This window comes from Cricetulus griseus, chromosome 3, assembly GCF_003668045.3.
Source record: "Cricetulus griseus strain 17A/GY chromosome 3, alternate assembly CriGri-PICRH-1.0, whole genome shotgun sequence".
Classification (NCBI taxonomy): domain Eukaryota; kingdom Metazoa; phylum Chordata; class Mammalia; order Rodentia; family Cricetidae; genus Cricetulus; species Cricetulus griseus.
Genome location: NC_048596.1, coordinates 182,264,207 through 182,283,039, shown reverse-complemented (window position 1 = coordinate 182,283,039; position 18,833 = coordinate 182,264,207). Strand labels below are relative to the sequence as shown.

Below are 18,833 nucleotides of genomic sequence, written 5' to 3'. Positions count from 1 at the left end.
TGGGTTTGATTCCCAGCACTGCATAAAACCAGGCTTTGTGATATACACCTGCGACCCAAGCACTTGGAAAGTAGAAGCAGGAAGAGCAGAAGGTTCAAGGTTAGCCTGAACTATGTAGCCAACCTGTGGTACATGGAAACATGTCTCAAAAGAAAAAAAAATAAACAAATGAGAGCTGGGGAGATAGCTCAGTCAGTAAAGTGCTTGCCATGTAAGCACGAGGACCTGAATTCAGTCCCTCAAACCTAATTTTTAAAAGCCCCAGGACTGGAGATGGCTCAGTGGCTAAGAGCACTAGATACTCTTCCTGAGGAATTGTTTTTGACTCCCAGAAGCTCACAACCATCCATAACTCATTCCAGGAGATCCAACACCTTTTTCTGACCTCCATGGGCACCAGGCACACACATGGTGCACATATATGTTCCAGAAAAACACTTACACATATTAAGAAAGAAAAACGCAGGCAGGCAGGCAGGCAGGCAGGCAGGCAGGCAGGCAGGAAGGAAGGAAGGAAGGAAGGAAGGAAGGAAGGAAGGAAGGAAGGGAAAGAAATTCCACAGTTATTGCATTATGATATGTATAGGGTTAAAGATCTAAGACCACTTCCAGGTTTGAAAACCTACCAAAACCCAAGAGTCCCTGACCACGAAAAACCACCAATCCCTGAACTAAAAATCAGACCAGTCCCGAGCTTGACTTGAAATCTCACCAATCCCCACTCTGGAAATCTCTACCCTGGAAAACTCTTCCCTTGGGAAGAAACCCTATATAAGCCTGTCTCCTGCTCTGTTTACTATTGTTTCTTACCCAAGCAGAGGCAGCCACCCTCTTATGTCTCTCCCAATAAATCTCTTGAGTGGTTTGTTGTACGGTGTAACTTTATGGTATTCCTTGGCCTAGAACTGCCAGGATACCTTTCCCTTCAGAGCTGTCACAGGTCCAAAAGGGAAGCCTTGCCCCTCAGAACTGTAAGTGGGGAGTTAGAAAATGACAGATCCATGGGTCTCACTGGTCAGCCAGCCAGCCTAACCTAATCCCCAAACTCCAGTTCAAATGAGAGACCCTGCCTAAAAACAACACAAATTCAAGGTGGATGCTCCCAAGGAAGAACACTGAGATTGACCTCACACATCTACATACATATATACACATGTACATAAACACAAATACCTATATACCCTCCCACATACACATAGAAATAAAGAATGAACAGAAAGTAAACAAAAAAGTAGGTTTTTATAAAGATATTGAATTTGCTTCTGTAAAGAAAGGAAAAATTTTTGGGTGGTGGCACACACCTTTAGTTCCAGCACTTGGGAGGCAGAGGCAGATGGATCTCTGTAAGTTTGAGACCAACCTAGTCTACAAAGTTTCAGGACAGCCTCTAAAGCTACAGAGAAACCCTACCTGGAAAAACCGGGGGGGGGGAGGAAAAATAACCAGGCAGTGGTGACTCACACTTTTAATCCCAGCACTTGGAGGCAGAGGCAGGTGGATCTCTATGAGTTCAAAGACAGCCTGGTCTACATAGCAAGTTCCAGGCCTACACAGAGAAACCTTGTTTCAAAAAACCAAAAATAATACCAGTGTTGTAGCTTATCTGAGGTAGAATGGTTGACAAACGTTCAAGGCCAACCTGGTCTGTACAGTGAATTCCAAGCCAGTTAACTACAGAGTAAGATCTTGGGGTGGAGGTGGGGGGAAGCCAGCTAGCAATGTAAAATATAATAAATTCTGATTTGGGTATAAATGAACTATATAAATATAAAATAATGTGATGTGTTAGGGGGTGCATGTGTGGTTGTGTGTTAATATGGAGGTCAGAGGTCAACCTCAGATTTTTTTTAGGGACCAGTGACCATTTTTGTGAGACTTGGTCTCTGATGGCCAGAAACCCCCAAGTAGCTTAGACTGGCTATGCAGGGAACCTCAGGCATCCACCTATCTCCACCTCTGCAGAGATGGGCTGACCAACACAAACAGCACTCATGGTGTTTTGTTTTAATTATGGGTTCTAGACATTGTATTTAGGTGCTCATGCTTGCACCTCAAGGAAGTTACCAAATGAATTGTCTTCTTGGCCCAAATAATGTGAATTTCAATGCACTTACTTTTAGTGGACAACCACGGGCCCATCTGGTGCTGCTTGGCCCAGGTGGGTGGAGGATACCCATGGGCCCTGGGTAGGTAAAGGACACCCAGGCAGGAAGAAGACACCTGAGATGCCCCTGGCCACAGCCACATGGTGTGGGCCAGGTGTGAGAGACACCTAGAAGAGCTGGTCCCATCCCTGGCCAACATACAGTGGTGTGGGCAAGGGAGAGCTAGCCACTCCCCTCTCCACCTGTGGCAGATGAGAGAGCTGTCCTCACCCCATGACTGGGCAGCAAGGGAGAGCTGGCCCTGGAAGTGTGGATGCAGGAGAGCTGGCCTTTCACCTTGTCAGAGTTGTACGGGAAACTGACTTTGCCCCTTGCCGGCTGCGGCACTCAGGAAAGTGGGTCTTGCACCTTGCCTGGGCAATGTGGTAGAGCTGGCACTGGTAGTGTGGGCATGGGAGACCAGGCCAGAGTGCATGAGTGGGAGAGCTGGCTCCACCCTTACCAGTGCTGGAGAGCTGGTGATGAGAGGTTGGGAGAGCTGGTCTTGCCCCTAGCCAGCTACCACAGACAAGAGAGCTGGTTCCACCCCTCACCTGGGCAAAGCAAGAAAACCAGCCCTGGTGGTTTGGGCATCAGAGAGCAGGTGGACTGGCTAACTCAGCTACCACCCAGGCCCATATCCAGGGCTCTGAGCTGGCCCACCCCAACATTTTTCCCATCTAAAAACTGTTAGTGTGTGAAGGGGCCAGTCCTGCAGAACCAAAGCTGTAAGATCCCCATGACACAGGGCAATAGGATATCTGAGAGGAGTCCTGGGGAGGATCCTGTAGTATTGATAGTGTTGCAGAAGCAGAGGCCTAGAGTTAAACCAATGACTCATTGAAATGAGCATTAGCAAGTAAAGCTGTTTAGGCAATATTAAAGTACACAATAGCCACTGAGTACATCCCAACTTTCCTTCCTTCCTTCCTTCCTTCCTTCCTTCCTTCCTTCCTTCCTTCCTTCTTCCTTCCAGACTGGGTTGCTCTGTGTAACAGTCCTGGCTGTTCTGGAACTCGATATGTACACCAGGTTGGCCTCAAACTCCCAAAGATCCATCTGCCTCTGCCTCCTGATTGCTGGGACTAAAGGTGTGTGCCAGTATTGCCCGGTTGCCAACCTCTCCATTTCCTAAAGAACTGGGTCTTGCTTCATTTGATTCACCATTATTTGAAAGAGTCACACAGAAGGTGCTCCTGCCGGGCGTTGGTGGCACACACCTTTAATCCCAGCACTCGGGAGGCAGAGGCAGGTGGATCTCTGTGAGTTCGAGTTCCAGGACAGCCTCCAAAGCCACAGAGAAACCCTATCTGGGGGAAAAAAAAGAAGGTGCTCCCAAGTGCCCTTTGTGAAGGGAGAAGTCCCAGGTCCACTGTGTAGGAATATGCTTTAAGATAAAAGAAGATTTGAAACTTGGCCTTGAATAACTTGGATTTCAACTCAAATGCTATCACAGAAAATCATGCTATTGGGCAGAAGGAATCCAACTGTTTCCTAAATGAACTGGAAATAAAGAAAAGCAGGTACCTCTGGAGGGGGAGGGGGTTGCTGGACTTTTTCCACAGTGTTCCTGCTCCAGTTAGCAGGTCTCCCTGGGCTCTTCATCTGCCTCCTGAGACCTTAGGCAGGAGTCTCTTTGGTTAATTACTGCTTGTTTCTTCTAGGTTTAGGAAGTGCAGCTGTCCCTGGCTTGTGCTGCTAGCTCCTGGAATGATGCAGAGCAGAAGTCTACTCATAGAGAGAGCCCCAGCATGGCTCATCTGTATCTTCTCTCTGCACTTGTTTCCTCAACTCACAGCAAACTGTTGCTTTTTACAGCCCAAGAAGAGACTCTAGAGAGAGGGTGGGCTGCTCCTCTCTGAGGCTCCTTGCTCATGGCTAGTTGGCATGCAAAGTGGATTCCTGACCGGAGAAGACACAGGCAGAACAACTAAGGCTCTGTCTACATCGTGGTCAGTGGAGGTCATTGGCGAAGAGGGCTCAGCCACCTGAGGCAGCTAGCAGTCTGTCCTCTGGGCAGTGGTGCTCAAGCAGGATGCTTCTACGGGGATAGCCCTTTGCCACCGTGCTTCATTCTGAGACGAGGAATTTTGGCGCTAGGACACCCTAGATCTTGGTCTGACTCTTCCTGAACTCTCTGTCTCCTGGGAACCCTCCTGGGTGCCGGCTTCTCTTCCTCAGCCTTTTCAGGGGTGGCCAGTGGAGCATCCCCATAGACACGGTAGCCTCCAATCAGGCAGTATGTCTCTCCATGCCAGGCCATCTGGGCTTGCGCATGCTCTTTGTAGAGGACATGGTAGTATCCAGGGGAAGGAGGAGCCATGGGAGGCACGGGTGCTGCAGAGAAAACCACAACTCGTCAGTCACTTCTGCTCTGCACTGTGTGCTGCAGAGCCCTTCCTCTCACATCTCTCTCTGTTTCTGGCTGAAGCCCTCCTATCTGCTTGGCATCCCAGACACAGCCTTGCCTGTCACTGCTATGGGTCCCCTTGAAGGGTGCTTCTGTAAAAGCACATGGCTTCTGGGGAGCCAGTGGCAACTTAGCTGTGGGAGGCCAGCATGTGTGGCCCATCTGTATAAGGAATGGTAGAACCTCAAGCTAGCTGCAGTTGAGACCCCCTCCGTTTCTCTTCCCACAAATGAGAAGGATTTCTAAAGGTCTGCGGTTTCTGAGCTTTAATGAGTATGTTTGGGAAAACAGTGTAAGATAAATTCGCTAAGAGCTCTCTGCACCCTGGTTGGCAGCTCCTCTTGGGATCTGTTCATTCAAACCACACTCAACTGTAGCCTTATTTTAGCTAGATTTCTGGTTTTTTGTTTTTGTTTTGTTTTTCGAGACAGGGTTTCTCTATAGATTTGGAGTCTGTCCTGGAACTTGCTCATAAATCAGGCTGGCCTCAAACTCACAGAGATCTGCTTGTCTCTGCCTCCCAAGTGACAGGACTAAAGGCATGCACTACCACCAGCCAGCCCAAGATCATTCTTGAAGATCCTGTTTTCAGGGATTAAAGGCATGTGCAACCATACACCTCCCCTCCCCCAGAATCAAAGATGACTTCTCATTTTGCTCCAACGTCATTAGACACCATTCCCTTAGACCTCCAGCCTCAACATTACTTCCCCCTCCACAACCCCTCCCTCTGTGTAGCAGGAATTCTAGTTGATCTTAATAATAAAACAGAGACAGATATTGGGCTCCCCACTGGAGATCAGAGAAGCAAAGCAGCCAAGCCACCAGAGAGTTCTCACCTCTACCAAGGCTAAGATCAAAGAGGGGCAATCCTGTCCTCAGAGCGACTTCAGACTGCATTGTTCTCCACCAATTTCATACTGTCCTGAGACTGCACTGAGCTCCTGACTTATATTTCTCTCTAGTGTTGGGATTAAAGGCGTGTCATCCCAAGTGCTGGAGTCAAAGGTTTGAGTCTGTTTCTCTTTTAGACTGATTCACTCTCATGTAGCCCAGAGTGGCCTTGAACTCAGAGATCCATCTGCTCTGCCTCTATGTGCTGGGATTAAAGGTGTGGCCATCACTGCCTGTCCTCTATGGCTGGGTGTGTGTCTAACTAGTGGCTTATCTCTGCACCCTGATCTTCAGGCAAGTTTTATTTGTTAGATTACAAACAAAATATCACTACACCTCTATGTCTTCCCATTTCTATGACACTTTTTCTCTAATGTCCAGCAGATTACATTTGCAGGCATCAGAAGGTCAATATTATTTTCCATGACAGCTTGATAAAGTGCATGAAGGTTTCAACAGCTCTTCCTCAAACTGTTCCATTTATCACTGGACAATAAAGTACATTTGTTTTTACTAAGTCTAATCAGGAAAACGTCTGGCCAGATGCGGGGTGCATGCCTCTAATCCCAGCCCTTGGGAAGGAGAGGCAGGAGGATTGGCATGGTCTGGAATCAGTCTTATCTACACACAGATGTTGTAGGTTAGTTGGGTTACATAGGGAGATTGTCTCAAAGGTATTTTTAAAAAGTCTGATGGGGGCTGGAGAGATGACTCAGAGGTTAAGAACACCGGCTGCTATTCCAGAGGTCCTGAGTTCAATTCCCAGAAACCACATGGTGGCTCACAATCATCTGTTATGAGACCTGATGCCCTCTTCTGGTGTGCAGATATACATGGAAGCAGAATGTTGTATACATAACAATAAAAAAAAGTCTGATGGAACCACTTTATATACCAAAGGGAAGGCTAAATTAATGAAAATTAGGAGCTTTCCAACTAAACACTTGCTTAGAGATGGAATGTCATTTACTATCAATATTGAAGAAGAATAGTTGATCCCAGAAGGGGACCAGGCTGTGGTGGTTTGAAGAATGATGGCCTTAGGCAGGTGATGGTGTTGCACACCTTTAATCTCTGAGTTCGAGGACAGCCTGGCCTACAGAGTGAGTTCCAGGACAGCCAAGGCTACAAGAGAAACTCTATCTGGGGGTGGGAGTGGGGGGAATGGCCCCTATAGTCTGGCAGTGGTAAAAACAAAAACAAAACAAAAAAACAAAAACAAGGGCCAGGAGGTGATCTACAGAGTTCCAGGACAGGCTCCAAAGCTACAAAACAAACAAACAAACAAAACACCACCTGGAAAAGGAAGGAAAATACCCAGGCGATGGTGGCTCACACCTTTGATGCCGGCACTTGGGAGGCAGAGACAGGAGGATCTCTGTGAGTTCGAGGCCAGCCTGGTCTCCAGAGCAAGTGCCAGGACAGGTTCCAATTCTACACAGAGAAACTCTGTCTCAAAAAACCAAAAGCAAGAATGCCCCCCCTCCCATAAACCCATATATTTGAATGTCTTCATTTAGTGGCACTGTTCTGGTGTGGCCATGTCAGATGATGTTTGTCCTCTTTTTTTTTTTTTCTTGAGATAGAGTTTCACTATGTAGCCCTGGAACTCACTATGTAAACACAGATGGCCTTGAATTTGTAGAGATCTGCCTTCCTTTGTCTCCTAAGTACTGGGATTAAAGGCATTACCATCATGCCTGACCAGATAGGCTTTTCTTGACTTTATTCTGACCCAAGAATAAATTGATAGAACTCTCATCTTTTTACAATTGTGGACTCAGCTGGGCTGAGGAAGGATGTGGCTTTGTCTTTAGAGCACTTACCTAGCATGCACAAAGCCCCAGTTTCCTTCCTCAGCATAGCACAAACATGAGTGAGCACAGTCTTCAAATTCTTTCATTGGGGAGGTGGAATTGAGAGGACCATAAACTTCATAAATTCAAGGTCATCCTTAGCTATATATTGAACATGAGGTCAACCTGTGCTACATGAGACCCTGTCTCAAAAAAAAAGAGGCTCCAGGTCTGCTGGCACACAACTATCATATAATTCCAGCACATAGAAGCATCTAGCTCAGTGGGAGGATGATTGCTCATCATGTCCAGAGTCCCAGATTTGAGCAACAGCTCTGAACATTTATTTTGTCCATATTTAAGCATGTATCAAAAAAGAAGTTGGGCTGGAGAGATGGCTCAGAAGTTAAGAGCACTGACTGCTCTTTCAGAGGTCCTGAGTTCAATTCCCAGCAACCACATGGTGGCTCACAACCATCCGTTATAAGATCTGGTGCCCTCTTCTGGCGTGCAGATATACATGGAAGCAGAATGTTGTATACATAATAAATAAAGTCTTTAAAAAAAAAAGTTAGGGTCCCTTGAAACAAACAAACAAACTCATCACACACTATTAAAGCATCTTTAAAAAGCTAACAATACTTTTTGTTTATTTTGTTTTGCTTTTTTTAAGATTTATTTATTTATTTATGTATACAGCATTCTGCCTCTATGTATGTATGCAGGGCAGAGAGGGCACCAGATCTCATTATGGATGGTTATGAGCCACCATGTGGTTGCTGGGAATTGAACTCAGGACCTCTGGAAGAGCAGCCAGTGCTCTTAACCTCTAAGCTATCTCTCCAGCCCCTTGTTTTGCTTTTTTGAGACAGGGTATCACTATGTAGCTCTGGCTGTCCTTGAACTTGTTTTGCAGACCAGGTTGGCCTTGAACTCACAGAGATTCATCTGCTTCTGCCTCCCAAATGCTGGGTGCATTTATTTATTTATAAGTTACTATGTACCCCAGGCTGATCGCAAACTCACTACAATTCTGCCTCAGTCTTCCAAATGCTAGGATGCTGGGATTACAAGTGGATATCATTATGCCAGGCTTCCTGAAATATCATTATTATTCTCAGCTATCGTGATCAAATTTCCATGATTGCCCAAATTTAAAACTGATTATTTGAATCTTAGTATTAGAAGGATATTCCATACTATATGCAGTTGTCATGACTTAATCTGTAGGTGGGTCTCCCCTTAAAAAGAATTAATAATTCCTTGGAATTGTATTTGTTTTAGGTCTCATAATATAGCCCTGGCTGGCCCAGAACTCTCTATGTAGACCATGCTAGCCTCTAATTTACAGAGATCCACTTGCCTTTGCCTACTCTGTGGAGTGCTGGGATTAAAGGCATGTGCCACCACACCTGACAATGAAAAAGATCACTGGCTTTGTCCTTGATATTTTCTATGTTTTTTTGTTTTGTTTTGTCTTTTAAATTTTTATTGAAAATATTTTTATATGATATATTCTATCACAGTACCTCCTACCCCAACTCCTCTCACTCCATTTTCCATGTGTTTGAGTCTACTAATTATATCCTACATTGTCATTTAGTGTGTTACTCTGTTCCCTGTTTCCTATACACTGTTTCCTATAATTTGGGGAAGCTTTTATTTACCTGCTCGTTTAGAGATGTGGAAGCCCTCGATTACTTAACCTGTTCTTCAAGTTGTGGCTTGAGCTACCATGCTCCTGCTTCAGCCTCCTACATAGCTGGACCTACAGATATGCATAGATGAGATCTGCTATTGGAAGCTTTTTAACTATGTATTTCTGGGCCTTCACCCTAAAAACTGGTGTGGGTGCTAGGATCTATCATTCATTTTTAATTAATTAATTATTTTATGTCAGCTGCCATGTGGGTTCTGGGAATTGAACCCCCGTCCTCTGGAAAAACAGCCAGTGCTCTTAAGTGCTAAGCCATCTCTCCAGCACCTATTTATTTTATGTGTAAGAGTTTTGCCTTTATGTATATATGTGCACCATGTGTATGCCAGTGTCCTCATCAGATCCCCTGGAATTGGAGTTACGGATGGTTGTGAACCACTATATGGTACTGGGAACTAAACCCAGGTCCTCTGCAAGAACAAGTGCTCTTAAGCACAGAGTCATCTCCCTAGCCCTCCCTAGAGCCCAAAGTGAGTTTGTTTTGTTTTTGTCTCCTGTCTCACAATTACCAACCTGTTGGGTTTCTCCAGTAACTCCAAACTGGTCTCCATCACACCCAGTATCAGAGCTAATAATGACTGTCACTGAGGAGATGCTAGAAGCTCCAGTGCCTGTATCTGCACCCTGTAACTTAGGTTACAGAAACTTCCTGGTCTTGCTTGAGGAAGAAGCATCAGTCTTGCCGCTCTGGCTCCTGAAGAAGTGTGCTGTCTCCAGGGTAGGCAGACTGTACTAAAAATAGTGAGTTGTTTATGGTAGCTGCCCTCTGTTCCAGGTTGTTGATGGTCATCCTGGAGTACACACCCAATTCTGTGCAGTTCCTTCTCTGCTGACAGCCCTATTTCCCCTTCCTTAGGAACAACTGTCCACTTTTTTGCTGAGGGACATTTATTTGTTCACACTCGTCACCTTACCACATAGCTTGCTGCAGTCAGAGTAGCCTTTTTAGTATCTACGTCAGATTTCTTAAATGTTGTGGTCAGGTTCCTCCTATATCTTCCCTTCTTGCCTAAGCCAAAAGCAGCACTCCTCACCACAGCTGCCAAAGCCTGCTGTAGCCTGTCCAACCCCTACTCCAATCACATCATTCACTCTTCTGTATCTTTCCTCTCAGGCCATATTAGTCTTTTCCACTGCTGCTGGAACAGGTTGGTCTCATTTCTGTCTCTTGGTATTTATACATGTTGTTCCCTCTAGGAAAGCTTTCTCTCCAGCTCCCATGACTCCCTCACTACCATCTCTGCTGAAGCCTTCCCTTGATCACTTTGTCTAACAGAACATCACTTAGTTTTCTTTCTACAGGCTCAGGTTTGCACACAATTCACTATGGAGACCACACTAGCCTTGATCCCTCAGTAATCCTTTCCTTATCTTAACAAGTGCTGGGATTATAGGCATGAGTCACCACACAGAACTTTATTCTCATAGTAACTATAATTATAAGTTGCAGTTATATAATAAGTTGTGTGTACCGGGCGTTGGTGGCGCACGCCTTTAATCCCGGCACTTGGGAGGCAGAGGCAGACTGATCTCTGTGAGTTCGAGACCAGCCCGGTCTACAAGAGCTAGTTCCAGGACAGCCTCCAAAGCCACAGAGAAACCCTCTCTCGAAAAACAAACAAACAAAAAAAACGTTGTGTGTGTGTGTGTGTGTGTGTGTGTGTGTGTGTGTGTGTGCGCGCGCATGTGTGTTGTTGTTGAGGGTCAAACTCAGAGTCTTTTTTTTTTTAGATTTTATTTATTTATTATGTATACAACATTCTGCTTCCATATCTGCATACCAGAAGAGGGCACCAGATCTCATAGGATGGTTGTGAGCTACCATGTGATTGCTGGGAATTGAACTCAGGACCTCTGGAAGAGCAGCCAGTGCTCTACCTCTGAGCCATCCCTCCAGCCCCAGAGTCTTGAACACACTAGTCAAGTACTATATTACTAAGCTACTATTCCAGTCATTTGGGGGGGGGGGTTCTCTGTGTAGCTTTGGAGCCTATCCTAGCACTCGCTCTGGAGATCAGGCTGGCCTCGAACTCATAGAGATCTGCCTGCCTCTGCCTCCAGAGTGCTAGGATTAAAGGCGTGTGCCACCAATGCCCGTACTATTCCAGTCATGGATACCTGCATATTCTATTATTTATTTTGATCACCTATTTTTTTAGACAAGATTTCTCTGTGTAATACCCTTGGCTGTCCTGGAACTCACTCTGTAGACCAGGCTGGCCCAAAACTCACAGAGATCAGCCTACCTCTGCCTCCTGAGTGCTGAGAGTAAATGTATGTGCCATCACCACCCAGCACATACTATTTTTTTTAAGACAAACTATTGCTAGGTATTCCTGGATAGCTTGGAGCTCAGTATATAGACTAGGCTGGTCTCAAACTTGCTAGGATCATCTTCTTTCTACTCTGAAGTTCTGACATTACAGGTGTACTCCACCAAATCTAGTTTGCCTCCTTTTTTAGTCTCCAAGTAACCTGAGGCACACTGGATGGTATATAATGAATGCTCAATAAACCCTTGTTCAATAAATAGATGGATGGATGAGGTTGGCTAATGGACTAGCATCAGTCCTACCTCTCCTTCACACACTCACAATAACAGCCTGTGCAATCTAACAGAACAAAGTTCTTCCTTTTGCCTCAGGATCCATTTTTGGCTTTATTCTGAACTGTTGTTTAGTAAGTTCTAATAGCGTTATCTTTATTTTTAATTTTTTGCTTTATTTATTGATTAGGCTTTGTTTATTTTGAGGGAAGATCTGTAGCCTAGGTTGAACAAAAATCATTGTGTAATACAGAATGCCCTCGAATTCAAGACACTTTTCCTGCCTCAGGCTTCCAATTCCTGGGATTATAGGCATGAACTACTGTGCCCAGCTACTCTTGGCATTTAAAATGGGGGGAACCGCTTACATTGTTGGCGGAAAGGCACAAAGATGACACTGAAGTGAGCTCAGAAGGTGGATTTGGAAAGCTGTGTGCACCTTTCTAGATTGTAGAAACAAAGGAAAAGGTGGGGTACTGGTGGGAACTAGATACTTGAGGAGACTTATCATGCTGGGACTTAATTTTTTTTAATTGATGTAATCCAGGCTATCTTCATACTTGTGACAATCCTCCTGCCTCAGCCTCCTGAGTATTGGAATTTCAGGCACATGCCAGCATATCCATGTTATGGGGCTGTAAGTCTGCCCTGCAGGTGGAGATGCTCTGATGCCAAGGCTGGTCTGTGACGGCTGAAAGAAAATGGCAAGTAGAGCCAACTGATGCTTGAGCGTGATGAGAGGAACAGGAGCAACAGGAAAGACATCTGGCTTTCCTCCTGTTGGCGACATCTGTTAAATGACCATTTGGCAAGGAGTCTAAGCAATGTGATTCCAGGAGTTCAAGCCCCGCCATCATTTGCATTATTTAGCAGAGATACGAAGCTCTACTAGCAGATAAGAAGCCATTACTTAGCAGAAGCAGAGTCCCACAGCCAAACATTAGGTAGAGCTCAGGAAACCCTGCAGAAGAGTTGGGGGTGGGGAGGATTGTAGAAGCCAGAGGGGTCAAGGACACTGAGAACACAGCACCCAGAATCAATGAAGCAGGACTTATAGGGGCTCACTGAATCAGCAATCATGAAGCCTGTATGGGTCTGAGGTAGGTCCTCTGCATATGTCATGGCTATGTAGCTTGGTGTTCTTGTAGGACTCCTAATAGTGGGAGTAGGGGTGTCTCTGACTATTTTGCCTGCTCTTGGGATATAACTTGTTTTGCCATGTTCGTTGATATCCCTATAAGGCCCGCTCTTTTCTGAAGGGAAATGGAGGAAGAGTGGATCTGGGGGAGAGGGGAGATGGGGGAAACTGGGAGGAGTGGAGGGAAGGGAAACAGCAGTCAGTATGTAATATATGAGAGAAGAATAAAAAAGGAAGTAATAGCTTAATAAATATGATCACAGCATGCCTAGGGACACTAATTCTGAATCATCCATCCTCCTGTTCCAGCTCAAAACAAAGAACATATTTATCAGGGTTCCCTTTGTGTTGAATATGTCTTTGGCTCTATAATGTCCTTAGATGAAGAAACAGTTAGATCTCTCCCTGGATCCTTGCCATTTTATTGAGGGTGGGGAGAGGTTTACTAGATATCAAATCAAATCCAGGACTTCAATCCTTCTAGGTATGTAATCTTCCACTGAGTTGCTCTCCTAACCCTCTTTGATATCTTCCAAATATTTTTCTGCCTTCAAGAAGATTTTTAAAAAAAAGACAGTGTCTCCCTCTGCAGCCCTGACTAGTCTAGAACTCGCTCTGTAGACTCAGGCTAGCCTCTGTCTCAGAGATCTACTCATTTGCCTCCTTGGTCCTGGGATTAAAGGCATGTGCCACTATACCTAGCTATGAAGATAGTTTTGTTTTGTTTTTAATTTAATTTGGTTTTTTTTTTTGAGACAGGGTTTCTATGTGTAGCCATGGCTGCCCTGGAATTCTCTCTGTAGACCAGGCTGACCCTGAACTCACAGAGATTGGCCTGCCTTGCATCCTAAGGGCTGGGATTAAAAGCAAGTACCACCAACCACTGTCTGCAGAAGATAGTTTTTAAAAATGTCCTTATCTACTTAAATATGGTAGTGGAATTTAAACTTAGGCACTCACTCTACCACTGAATTATACCTTGCATTTTACTGAACTTTTTCATTTCCTTTTGTAAAGACTATTTTATTAGTAGCATGTATGTAAAAGAAAGGAGGCAGTAACTACATACCATGACATTCATACTGAGGTCAGAGGACAACTTTTGGAAGTATGTTCTCAACCTCCACTGTTCTGAGGCAGGGTCTTTCTTGCTTCTGTTGCTATGCTTCAGACTGTTCCAGCTGGACAAAATGCCTCCCAGAAATTGTGTGTCTGCTTCCCATCTCCCTGCAGGGTGCTGGGGTTACAGACACATGCCACTGCATCTAGTATTCTTTTAAAATGAGATGTGGGCATAGAACTCAGGTAGTCTAGCTGGCATAGCAAATGTTTTTACTCAGAGTCATCCTGATGCCCTTCATTTTCTTTATTATTATTTTGTTTATGTATTTTATTTGTATGAGTGTTTTGTCTGCAGGTAAGCCTGCACACCAGGAGAGGGCATTAGATCCATTATACATGGTTGTAAGCCACCATGTGGTTGCTGAGAATTGAGCTCAGGATCTCTGGAGAAGAAGACCACTGAGCCATCTCTCCAGCCCTAGAAATTTATTAAAAAACAGTTTTAGTGTATTTTGGAAGAGGTGTTTAAGGAGAGAGAGGGATGTTTAAGAAAAGGTAACTATACTCAAATGTATTTGCAGGTCTCTCAACAGAGACTCCTGCTTTTGTTTGTTGGCTGCTTGATTTGAGATAGGGTCTTACTTTATAGTTTAGGCTGGCCTGGGATTCTGTGTAGCCCAGATTGGCCTTGAAGCCTCTGAAATCCTCTTGCCTCAATCTTTCAAATGCTGGGATTATACGTGTGAGTTACTTTGCATGGCTTTTTAACTTAATTTTTTTCTGATGCAGGATATTGCTATATATCCCAAATTGGCTTCAAACTCACAGCCCTGCCTTTATCCTCTGATTGCTGGGATTATACGCCTGGCTAGGTAGTATTTCTTCTTAGTGGTGATGTACTCCCTAGATGACAGTACTCTTACTGTCGATAACTTGAGCTCAGGAGTTTCAGGCCAGCCGGGGCAACATAGCGAGACTTCACTTACAAAAACAACATTAAAACCTAGTAAAACCCACACAGATCTAATTTACTAGTCTAAGCGGAGCTTACCATAATGAGGTATATTTAACCCCATTGAGGGTAGGGCACATTCAGGTGCTAACACACATACACCTGGCTAGTGGGGTGAGATTAATTAGATTCCTTGCCCCTGCCACCCGTGTTGTTCCCCACTAGTCTCCCTCCTCCTTCAACTCAGCTGGAAACACGGAGCAGTGAGCCAGTAGATGCAAGCTGCAAGCAAAGACCCGCCAGGCCCAAGGGGGCGCCCTTCTACTGCGGGGAGCGGAAGAGGGTGGTGCCCTCTAGCGACTGCGCTTCTAGGAGTGGAAAGTTCCAGAGCGTCCGTTGCACAGCCGTGTGACTGGAAGCTTTTCCAAGCGAGGCCTCAGCCTAGGTACCCTGAATCGAAGGTCCGAACCCCATTGTCACCCTCTGCCCTATCCCTGCTCTTCTCAGGCTCTTGTGACCGAGACTGAGCAACATGCAACCCGCGGGTCTTGAGGGTCTCCGCGCGCTCGGCCTGCGGCCCCTGGGGCACTGGCTGTTCCTGCTGGGGGTGCTACTTCTAGTTCCGCCTCTGTGGGTAACCTGCACCCAGACCACTCCGAGCTCCTCCAGCATTCCAACCACACCGGCGACCTCCAGTGCCAATACCACTCTAGGCACTCCCAATGCCTCCACCACACCAGGCACGACCAGTGACCCTCGCCTTCGAGAGCAAGCACGGGCCCTGATGCGAGACTTCCCGCTTGTGGATGGGTGCGTATGTGCGTGTGTGAGGCCAAAGGAGGCTAAGCTTACCCCTAGGCTATTGATGAGGCCCCTTCGCACCTTCCCTGGATGTCCTTTCCCTTCTGTCATCCATGGGTGCCCCTTCTCCCTTTGGCACTATAGCCGATGGAACTGTTTTCCAACTCGACTTGCACGCGGGGGTAGGGGGTGTCCATATTTGTGAGACAGTGGGACCTGGACAAGACCTAGGCTGAAACTCCTGTCCTGACCTGGAGGCCGTGTTCTCACACTGACCACATCTCCAGCCATAACGACCTGCCTCTTCTCCTGAGAGAACAATTCCAGAACAAGCTGCAGGATGTGAATCTGCGCAATTTCACCCGTGGCCAGACCAGCCTGGATAGGCTTAGAGAGGGCCTTGTCGGTGGCCAGGTAACAGAGCGCCAGAATAATGGGAATGTTGGGACCACATAACCCCGAGTAGGCCAGACCCTAGATGACTAGGTACTTGGGTCATGCAGTGCACCAGCTTACAAATACAAGAACTTTGAAGGCCAACACAGATGAGCTGCATAGATGTTTAGGTTCTGTGGCATGCATAAAAAAATAATCAGAAAATCCCTGGTGAGTGTGGAAGTTGAGATTGCTGGTACCACAAAGGATATGGTAGTTTTGCCTGGGACATTCACACAGAATCACCAACAAACAGCAGCTATGTGTTGGTTCACAGCTTGTTCACTGCCTGCCAAGCTTAATAGTCATGAGGACACTTTGGGAGCCACTGACTTAAATGGGTGCTGTGGGGCCTGAGGCAGGAATGGTGGGCCTAAGGGCTCGAGACCATACTGGCTTCATTGTGGACCTCTGGACCTACCTCTAGTTCTGGTCAGCCTACATCCCATGCCAAACCCAGGACCGGGATGCTGTGCGCCTTGCCCTGGAACAGATCGACCTCATTCGCCGAATGTGTGCTGCTTACCCTGAGCTGGAGCTTGTGACTTCAGCTGAAGGTGAGCTGGGACGTAGCATGGGATTGACACCAATGGTTCTTTTCTTGGGATGTGGTTGCTTGACTCATTGCCCATTTCTAGGTCTGAATAACACTCAGAAGCTAGCCTGCCTCATTGGTGTAGAAGGCGGTCACTCATTGGACACCAGCCTCTCTGTGTTGCGCAGTTTCTACGATCTAGGAGTGCGCTACCTGACACTTACCTTCACCTGCAGCACACCCTGGTGAGCACGGTGCCTAGCCTTGGTGGTATGGCCCACAATGTGGTGAGGAAACTTCTCTCCATGGCATGGACCTGACAAAAGAAATGAAGATAAAGTGATTCACTGGGGGACATTGGTCTCCCAGTAGGTCCCTCAGACTTCTACAAAGTAGCTGGCCCTGGTCTAGATGTAGAATGGATAACACAGCCAGCCCCCCTCACTCCCCCCAGTCACTGATAGACAGCAATATTTGCTTTCTCTTGCCTGTCTTGCAGGGCAGAGAGTGCAACAAAATTCAGACACCACTTCTACACCAACATCAGTGGATTGACAAGCTTTGGTGAGGTGAGGACTCTTTACCATTACACTACCCTATGTGTTTCCGGCAGATACTTGTACCCACCTTTGCTCCCTCCCAAACCCAATTGTCCCTGCAGAACGTAGTAGAAGAAATGAACCGCCTAGGCATGATGATAGACTTGTCCCATGCCTCAGACACCTTAGTGAAGCAGACCCTGGAGGTGTCTCGGGCTCCTGTGATCTTCTCCCACTCAGCGGCTAGAGCTGTGTGTGACAATTTGCTGAATGTTCCTGATGACATCCTGCAGCTTCTGGTGAGTAGCCACCCGGGCCTTCAAACCCAGGACTAAGTACACTTCATCTAGAGGAACCCGCTCTGTACACCAAGAGGGCCTCAAACTCACAGAGATCCGCCTGCCTCTGCCTCCCAAGTGCTGAGATTAAAGGTGTGCGCCATCATGCCTGACCTTTTCTTCATTATTTTTTTCTAGACAGGGTTCCTTTTCTAGGCTTTAGCTGCCTAGAATTCACTCTGTAGGACAGGCTGGCTTTGTACTCACAAAGACCCACCTGTCTCTGCCTCCCAAGTGCTAGGATTAAAGGCATGTGCCAGTACTTTTGTCTCATCTTGAGACTGTTAAAGCCAAGCATAATGGCACATGCCTGCAACCTTAGTACTTGAGAGGTTGAGGTAGGAGGATCATGAGTTGAGGCCAGCCTGGGATACATAGAAAGATTCTATCTCAGAAACCCAAAAAGGAAGGAAAGAGTGAGGAAGAGTCTGTGGTAGGGCCTCTTACATAAATAGCCCTTTCTGACCTGGACCTCCCAAGGGCAGGGCTTATAGGCATGTGCCACCACGTCTGACTTGGAGGAGAGTTTTGACCCTGAGTAAAGAAAGCTGTCAGGCTAATTAACCTTCCTCCATCTCTGAAACTCAGGTTCAAATCAGTTTCACCCAGGGACCCTCAAACTCAGGAGAAAAGTTCCTCCAGCCCCTGCTGGATTGCTGTGCTGTAAGGGTCCCCCCAGCAACAAAAGCACACTAGCAGTGCAGTGTGGCTGGACTGGCTGACCCTTTGTCTGTCCCTCTAGAAAAAGAATGGTGGCATAGTGATGGTGACACTGTCCATGGGGGTGCTGCAGTGCAGTCTGTTTGCTAATGTGTCCACCGTAGCAGGTAAGTTCCACCTCAACTTTATTTAATTAAAAATGTTTATGGCTATTTCCCCTGCATGTGTGATCCCTGGGGCCCCATGGAGATCTGGAGGCCAGACAGGATGTCAGGTCCCCTGGAACTGGAGTTACAGGTAATTGTGAGCCACAGTGTGGTGCTAGGAATTGAATCTGGGTCCTCTGGAAGGGCAGCCAATGCTCTTAACCACTGAGCCATCTGTCTACCCTGCCCCCAAACATACCTCAACTCTTTGTACAGTTCTGACTTGAACTGTAGCCACCAGGACTCTCCGACAGCTCTAACAGTCTAGCACATCCTAGACAGTGGTAGACTTCCCAGGGACTGTGAACTCAGCTCTTTACTGTCACCCACATGTGAACTGGGTAATTGGCCAGGACTCAACTTCCTCAGAGTAGCGGTGCCCCCGATTGCTAACTCTTCTGCCAACCTCTACTTTCTAGATCATTTTGATCACATCAGGACAGTCATTGGATCTGAGTACATTGGGATTGGTGGGAACTATGATGGATCTGGAAGGTGAGCGTTTCCCCTGGGCTCAACTTGGGCTGGGGAATCTTCACCTTAGTTCCCCAGTCAAAAGTCAGCCCATCCTTTAGACCTTAACTACATGCTCTGGTCTTCCAGTCCACACCTCCACTCCCCACTCCCAGGCAAAAGGAATCTCATTCATGCACCACTCTCC

The 18,833-nt window shown here is 46.5% G+C and overlaps 1 protein-coding gene across 1 annotated transcript in view; it reads left to right on the top strand.

The window, feature by feature from the left end:
- Positions 1-15,190: 15,190 nt before the first annotated feature.
- Positions 15,191-18,833, top strand: part of LOC100756154 (dipeptidase 3) — a 4,941-nt gene continuing 1,298 nt past the window's right edge. Inside the window, exons 1-8 of the mRNA XM_035441443.1 lie at positions 15,191-15,468; positions 15,747-15,873; positions 16,322-16,451; positions 16,533-16,674; positions 16,929-16,998; positions 17,091-17,267; positions 18,049-18,133; positions 18,592-18,667. Coding sequence (XP_035297334.1) covers positions 15,191-15,468; positions 15,747-15,873; positions 16,322-16,451; positions 16,533-16,674; positions 16,929-16,998; positions 17,091-17,267; positions 18,049-18,133; positions 18,592-18,667 — 1,085 coding nt within the window. The remainder of the gene's footprint in view (positions 15,469-15,746; positions 15,874-16,321; positions 16,452-16,532; positions 16,675-16,928; positions 16,999-17,090; positions 17,268-18,048; positions 18,134-18,591; positions 18,668-18,833) is intronic.